Below are 8,577 nucleotides of genomic sequence, written 5' to 3'. Positions count from 1 at the left end.
CAGCAGGAGATGTGCTGCCCAGCTATCTGCTACAGATTCTCACCTTCCTGCTCTCCTCCAACTTTTCCAGTTTTGTTTTATTACAGTATATAAAAATTAACTACTTTTGGTGCCATCTAGTGACTTGCTAAAATTTATGTGAGGCTTAGTAAAGCAGAACAAACAAAACTGAATCAAAATCCAAATCATATGACTGTTGCCATCTAAAACATAGTTTTGTATGATCAGTGGTAGAGAAAAAAGCAGCACTGTCTAGTGGCTAATGCAGAATTCAGGGTGAGAAAACTGTCTTGTACAAGACTTGGCTAAGTCACTTCTGGGCTGCTTTTCAAAGGTGCCAAGTACCAACAATGCCACAGCCTTCATGTAATTGTATTTTAGCTTACTTGTGAGTTAGAATAACAATTTTTAATTCATTGGCTTTATTTAAATACACAGTATCTCTTCTGTTCTTGCACATTTGTACCATGTTCTTAAATCTGCTTCAAGATGCTAAATGAATGGAAGTGTTTTTCCTTAGACTTTCATCCTAACCTTGAGCATCCCCTAGACTTCATTGCCAGAAGTTAAACAGAATTATGAATTTACAAAAAAAATGTTTTATAAGGCAACAACATTTTTTCTGCTTCCTTTTTTAATAACTAATGCCCTGTAGAAATATCTCTTGTATTGTCGTATCTATTCCCATTTCTGTATTTGAAGGGAGATGCTGTGTTTAAGACGAGCTAACTACAGTGGGGTTTTACAGGTCAAATATTCCAAATGGAAACTAACCCTGTTAGGCCAGCAGGCAGGGCTTTGTTGGGAAGGTCTATACTGTTTATAGCAATGTTTTAATTCTAACAGTCCTGGGAGAAACGTTATAAGCAAACAGAAATGGTTTTTGAAAATCTAGCTGCAGCAGCTCAAATTGTAGTGGACACAACAGAAATGGGGAAAAAGTCCATCTATTAAATGTACAAAAGTAATCCCAATAGTGATCCCACAGTTGAATATTTTCTAGATGATCTCTGACTAGATGGATTAAAGATGAGGACATCATCCAGCTGGCCAGGATATAGCATCTGTAGGCTTTTTTTCCCCTTATTGTTCAATACAAGCACATTAGAGAACTGTAACTGAGAGGAAAACATACTTAGTAAATTATAGGACAAATATAAATAAAATAGTCTGACTAGGGGTAAGTATAGGAATATTTAGCCCTTATATAGCAACATCACTTTCTTAACACTTTACAGTTCTACAATGTTATCTGAGCATCTTTCCACATTTAACAAACATTAGCTGATTAACTCCCTGGCATTCCAGTTGCAGACAAACTTGGCACTGCTCTCTAGCTGACAGTGAACCACACACAGTGAAGCAGGGGGAGCATGACATTCACTGATGCTCATGTTCATCCTGCAGCACCTACTGCCTTAATCTTCTGAAGTGTAAAGTACAAGTTAATTTCCTTTGGAATTGGGAGTGTTCTGCAGAATGTACTGTTGAATGCAGCTCAGGAAAGCACTCTGAGGCTACAAGAATAGAGAGAGAAAAAACCAAAACCAACCAACAAAAGAATAACCATGCAGAATGGAAGGGAAAGGAACAGAACCTGAGAAAGAAAATGTTGTGAAGATGATCAAGAGCTTCCTTGCTCTGGACAGACTGGCATCAAAATTTTCTACACTAATAATATGTTGTGTTGGCATCTTTACTTACATGGAGCTTTCTGCAAAGAGTACGAAATTTGAGAATGACCTCAAGCAGAAAGGGGAAAAAAAGCCTTTCCTAAGGCACTTACTGATGAGAATTTCTTTTAAAGCACTTTTGCATGGCCCAGCATGTTATTTCATAGTTCCATTAGCTTAATGGTGCTTAAAAGACTTCCCTGCTTCCACTTACCTGTCTTCTTTCACCCCACTGTGACCTATTCCTAAAGACAGTCTTTTCCTGGCTCAATGTATTTTTATAGTGTGTGCAACTTTCCATCTGGGTAGCATATGTTTAAAAATAAACAGGTGTATGCTGTTAGTCTCCTTAAAATCAAGCATCTGCTAAAGGTACATTTTTAGAGACTGTATCATAGCTAATAGCAATGTTAAAAACAAACAAATAACAACATTTTTCCTTACCACCTTTCCAGTTCCCTGCTCAGGACCAATAATATAAAGCAATTCATAAATCTGTGATTCAGTTCACAAAATCTGGTGTGTATAGAACAATACTTGAAAAGGTCTTACAACTTAATGCACTCCTTGTAGTTTGCCTTGAGAATAGATCATCTGTGAAGGCTCTGTTTCTTATACAAAAAAAATACCAAAATAAAATCTTCCTAAAATACACAGTCAATTTACTATCCTAAATCAGAGGTGTATCAGTTATACCAGGACCAAAACACAGAGAAGCCCTTAGCTTGATTTTCTTAATGGCCTAAGAACCTTTTTGTTACACCTCAGTGACAAAAGCTACAATGATTAGTGCTCTTCTTTTCACCATCTTATATACACCTAAAATTCAGCTATGTTCTTTATACTTGAGCTTAAAACCCATTTAAAAAGTCATCTGAAGCTTAGCTTCCCTCCTCAAAAAATATCACAATGCAGTATTATATGTTGCATTTTACTAGTATCTGATCAACCCTTCAACTCTTTTTTTTTTTTTCATTAACTATGGTAATTTTTCATAGAACTATGATGCAAACAGATGCTTAAAGTATTGAGTATTGCTCAGATCTTGGCCAAATGTTTTGTGGCAAGGTATTCAGTGCTGCAGTTTTAAAAACTTTAATCTGGACTTTGTGACCTAAATTCTGTTCTTTCACACAGCCCATTATGATGTTGGCTCTAACTGCAGTGAATCTTTATGCTTCCTCCTCACTTAACCTAACCAAAGAGAAATCCACTGTATTCCTAAAACAAACTCAAATCAAACCCTACATCTACCCATTCTTAAATGTTTGTTCTACAAAATCCAGCATTAAAGTGGAACTTCGATTTTCTCATGTTCAAATTCCATACATTTTGGAGGCAACTGCAAGCTGTAAACTGGCAGCACAACCTAAATGTTGGGTTTTGATTCAAGCCTGTTTTTCAACTTAACACTGACATACATGCTGCTATTCAGCATTTCCAATATTACTTCCAGGCCTCCAACTAGTAGCTTTGATGTCCTCTAAATCCTAGAAAATACACATCTATTGCCATATATACATAGAAACATATGACCACACTGGTTGCTTTCCATTATTTGTCATTATTCAGCTTTAATTAGAAACAGTCTATCTTATTAACTGAGAATACTTTTTGCTGAAAAATAAACTTATTTCCTCCACTGAAATATAATACAAAATAAATTTAATAGAACTAAATCACATAATTTTCTATATAAGGGCATGTCCTTGCACTTCCATTAAGCTCTGCAGGAGTTCTGTTTCTGCAGAGATGGAAGTGTCTGGTTCTGGAAAGAAAAATGCTTCTTAAAAGTAGCACCTAGCCAGGTGTTAAAGACACAATTGGTCAGAAGTGAAAAAACCCCACATAGTTAGATGAAGGTTTCATTAGAGTTTGACACAAGCCATACGTTACCTTTGTAGCCAGACGACACTCCATTACCCTAATATTGTAATGAGAAGTTGCTGCTTTATTCATTTCAACACAACTGTTAGCAATAACAAACGTTGCTTCACTTGGAAGTCTAACATCAGTTGCCCTCAGAGGACTGAACTCTATCAACTTGGCCTATTGGAAGAAAAATGAATGGTTAGTTTTAATTTACTGCTAGCTAACAGTGCACTTAGTTCTATAAATCAAAGGCAAATTTGCATGTTTTTTCTCTTGAAAATCCAGGGACAGTTTAAGAAAGAAAACTGGCATGAAACAGTGAGAAAAGAGGTTTAACCTCATTGGCCAAATTACACATACATTTCAAGCCTTTCCTTGTAGCTGGATTTTAAGATGTTTCCATTAAGTCTTTGGGTTTTTTCAGCAGTTCACAGAACCCCACCCAACCTATTTTTCTTGCCTGTTTAAGACAACAGCTTTTCTTTGATCTACAGAAAAGTACCAGGCCTGGCTGAAGCAAATGTGCGTGCTACTAGAAACAAGGGGGTTCGCATTCCCTTCACCAGTGTCCATCTCCCGCCTAGTTTTCTGGTCTTCCACTAAATCAGGATTAGTTCACTGTGGTACAGAATAATACCCGAGTCTTAGGACTGACTGGAGACAGTGGTCGACTTACATACAGACAATCAAAGAGAGAAATTAAATAAAACTACAGATGAAAATATAGTTACTGTCTCCTTCCTTCTGACATGGGCTGTCTTGCCTCACAGATGCCTTACACAGGCTGTGTAAGATGTTCCCAACATTTTGTGACCTTTTTATGGAATAAGCTAGCCATCCATTAATTAAATAATTCAGGATGTAATGTAATCAAGAGATTAAATTCACATCTGGTTTTTCACTGGGATGAATTGTAAATCATGTGCCCTGCTTTGGCTTCTTCAAATGGACTGTAACTCTGCGAGCAGGGATGTCTTACTGGTTTTGGCATCGTTCACCCCCAGAGAGTTCCTTGAGCAGCTAAAGTGCTAAATAAACAATGGCAAATCTGCTCGTACATTATGTACAGCATGTGTTTTGCTCCCTGCCATTGAGATTCTGGACCACGTCACAAAATCACTATCAAGACAGACAAGCTTGCTTACATTTGAATATACCCTTTAAGAACTGCTACATTAGATCAGAATGTACCACTAAGCTGGTCCAGTGTCCCATTTCTGACAGGAGCCATAAATGGATTTTTAGAGGGAATACAAAAACAAGATGTATACAAAACCATCTTTTTGGGGGTACATTTTTTCAGCTTCCCATAAGCAAGGATTATGGTGGTTATACTTACATTAGAAGACACATCAGATTATAATGTTTAATAACCACAAATAGGCTAATAGTCTATCAGTGTATCCAAAAAGGTCTTTTTTGAATTCTTTTTAAACATCTGCCTTCTGCAATATATGGTATTTCTCAATTTCACAATTTTTTTTTGGGAAAAAAAACCAACCCAGACTTCCTTGTTTGTTTTTAACAAGCTGCTTGCTAATGTCTTTGTGTTTGTATTAGTCCTTTGGTCCTGAAAAACACTGAATTCCCAATATACCTTCTCTTACCCATTCAGAGGTTTTACAAAGCTCCAAAGTAGCACCCTCAAAGATACTTCTTTTCCAAGCTACAAAGTTTTAACTTACTCAGCCAATGCTTATATATATATATATATATATCTTTGATCAACCTCAGTGTCCTTTACTGTACTTCTTGTGTTTTAGTATGTTTTTTTGAGATGGGAGGCCAGAGCTGCATTCAGCTGCAAGTATTTTCTGGTTTGTTCACAGTATCTTTTCTAGTATTTTCTAACATTTCTTTGCCTATCTGATCACCACTGCTATATGTTAAAAAAGTCTCTAATGACATGATCACCTCTGTGTGTGCCAGAAAAATGTTGTTTTCTTCAGCATTCATAGAGCTGTTTACTGCAAGTATGAAGGAAAAGTGTAGAGTAGGTGCAGGTGAAGTGAAATTGAAAATACATGTGTCTCATGATGGAATTGTTTGATGTAATGCTAGGAAATATATTGGGTTTTATGTAAGCTTATCCAAGATACGGCATTAAGGAACAAAAGCTGTAGCAATACAATATCAATTATAAGCACAGTAAAGGTTGTAATGAGATGCTACATTATTTTAAATAAAAGTATTTTGACAGGATTTAGGTTTGAACATTTGCAGTCCTGTGCATCTTCTGGGACAGCAGGGAAATTCCACTGTAAATTCTAATGCAAGCACTCATGCATAACTTGGCAGGTCCTGTGTGTCATTGCTGGTCCACCTTCTGTCACCATGTTGAAGACAGCTAAATGCCTTCTGCATCAGAATCCAGTCACAGAACTGTCTGGAATTAGCAAAACTAGCAAAAAAAAATCCTCATTGTCTTTTTAGCTGGACCTGGCAAAACTTCCTAGAATTGGTTATAAGAAGTTTCAAGAAAGCATATTTGTATTAATTATCCCATTTGCACTGAATACAAGGCATACCGACCATTCACATTTCATTAGATTGGAAACATTCTAAGTTTGGGGATGAATTAGCCAAATAGTGTGGAGCCTGGTGCTCTTCTAGAGTACATCTCACATCTTTCCTTTCCTCCTCCTTGTCATTTCTCATTTTCATAATCCTGTTCCTTCAAGATTTTCACACTTGTTTGTACACAATTTTATACATAGAATTCCTGTTTCATTAGCGTGCCAGTAGGGCTTATACTGCTTACTAATGTATTCCAGTTTCTTGTCTTTCTGCTAGATACATCTGGAGATATTTTTGTTTACATAAATTAATATTACGTTATTAGTTTAAATTACAAAGATCTACATACAGTTCCTTCTTCTGCCAGAAAAGAGATTGCCTGGTCCATTCCTCCACCTTCTGTGCCGATATAGCGTTCACTCTTCGTGCAAATTTCTGCAAGTTCCACCTGAAAAAAACATCACCATGTGAACCTTCAGCCAAGGTTAAACAGGATATTCAGACTACATCCAAGGGGAGGGTGGTGAAACACTGGAACAGGTTTCCCAGAGAGCTCGTAGATGCCTCATCCCTGGGAATACTCAAGTCAGTTTGGATGTGCCTCTGAGCAGCCTGATCTAGTTGAAGATGAACTTGTTCACTGTAGGGGGCTTGGACTACATGATCTTTAAAGGTCCCTTCCAACCCAAACTATTCTATAGGCATGACACATTTCATGCCTACATATGAACTAGGGAGAAAACAAACGAGATGACAGAGCTCTGAAAACACTGTCTCTCACACACCAGTTAGTGTAAACTGGTATCACTCATAGATGCCACATGGCCCCTTTTTCCTTTTGTTCTGAACTGAAACAGAATCAACTATTCAACCTTCACTGGACCCACCTGAGTCAGATGCTTTTCAGGATGTGCTTGTCTAAATACTTAACTGTTGTAGCTGTCCCTCCTCCCACCTTCCTCATTGGCCTCACACCTCCTCATCCGGATACCCATCCCAATAGCCAATATTTTGTTAATTAGTCAAATCCACCTATGTATGTGTAGCTTACAGATAAATGGCAAGTTGTTACTTTTTACTATTTTAAAGCACTGACTCTGTAATCAGAAATTATGTCTTGAACCAAATTTAGAAACCTCTTCTGACTGTAAATACTCTCATCAGTGGTGCCTGTCATTTCTCCTTGAACTGTACTCCGCTTACTCTGTTTATCTGAACTAATTTCTAACTATGTGTGATTTACATCTTTGGTGACATTTTAGGCATATCTTTGTGCATTCTGATACCTGCAGATCGGGGGATAATATGGGAGGGTGATATATCACTATCATAACTGTCAAAAATAGTAATTTGCAGTAAAGCTTTCAGTCATCAGGCCTAGTCAAAACAAAAAAAACAAGAGAAGCCTTGGAAAATGGTCAAAAAACATAGACTAGTCAAAAGGAAGTAGGTCAAAAGGAAAGTATCTGTGTCCCCATTCTATGTGGACCCCTTCCAGTTTGTTTTTCTAAGCACAAGGTAACACAGGGAAGATGAGAAAAGAACTTCAGAATGAACCACAGTCTGTTTTTCAGTCTGGTGGCAAAGTCAGACTAAGATTCCACACTAAAGATGTGGATCCATCACAGGATTGAAACAAGCTCACCAGCAAAGCAGGGACATTAGCCAGCACACAGCTGTAAAAGGCAGCAGACAGGGGCAGTAAATCACCACCCTAAGAGAAAGGTATGTGCAGGGTGCCTGCCTGCTTACTTGTTCAATTTCTGTACTGGCACCACAGACAAAGCTGTAAAATTGGTGCTCTGATCAATGTAATCAGGCTGAACTGTTTGCAAATGCACTATCAACCAATTTTCTCAGCTCACGAGGCAGTGACACTCAATAAGCCTTAGGCTGAGAAGCAGAAATTATCAAAAGAACATGAACAAAAGTACTCTAAAACTATGCATACTGTATCTCTTTGAATCAAACATGGTAAATGACCACTCACAAGAAAGAGACCATTAATGAGAGAAGACAGAAAGTACAAAGAGCAAAATTACTCTCATTTTCTGCACTGTCTTTGTGTATCTTAAAGATGAGCTGAAATGGAGATAATGTTTCTTTTATTTTTCCTGAGAAAATATAGGACCGCACACATTCTGGTGTTCTTTCTTTTTAACAAAAGCTGCCTGGCTTTTGCTGAAGATCAGGTTCATAAAAACTTGTTTTTCCTCCCTTGTCCCATTTCCACTCAAGCAGTCCCATTCCCAGTTTGATCCCATTAACAAAGGTTTACCATCCAGTCACCATGTGTCCCTGCTCCACTACAAGTTGGAAATAATTCTGCATGAAATGCTAATGAACATAATGATGCTTTTTCTTTAATGCTAAAATACTTGGCAACAGTTCCACAGAAAGGAAAGAACAACCCTTTGCAGGCAACAATCTTTAGACGCTCACTCCTTTCTATGTGTGAAAGTGCACCTAGTTACAAGCATCTCTCGTTGAGATGTGGAAATGCTGGCATGTCTCA

General features: G+C 37.6%; 1 protein-coding gene across 1 annotated transcript in view; it reads right to left on the bottom strand.

Moving 5' to 3' along the window:
• The window catches only part of GALK2 (galactokinase 2), a 42,645-nt gene that overhangs the window by 16,253 nt on the left and 17,815 nt on the right, over positions 1-8,577 (bottom strand). Inside the window, exons 6-7 of the mRNA XM_009994553.1 lie at positions 6,412-6,510; positions 3,570-3,722 (exon numbers count right to left, since the gene is read on the bottom strand). Coding sequence (XP_009992855.1) covers positions 3,570-3,722; positions 6,412-6,510 — 252 coding nt within the window. The remainder of the gene's footprint in view (positions 1-3,569; positions 3,723-6,411; positions 6,511-8,577) is intronic.

Source organism: Chaetura pelagica, unplaced genomic scaffold (genome assembly GCF_000747805.2).
Source record: "Chaetura pelagica isolate M959 unplaced genomic scaffold, ChaPel_1.0 scaffold222, whole genome shotgun sequence".
Taxonomy (NCBI): domain Eukaryota; kingdom Metazoa; phylum Chordata; class Aves; order Apodiformes; family Apodidae; genus Chaetura; species Chaetura pelagica.
Note: the sequence above shows the minus strand (reverse complement) of the source record. Positions and strands in the feature narration are given on the sequence as shown.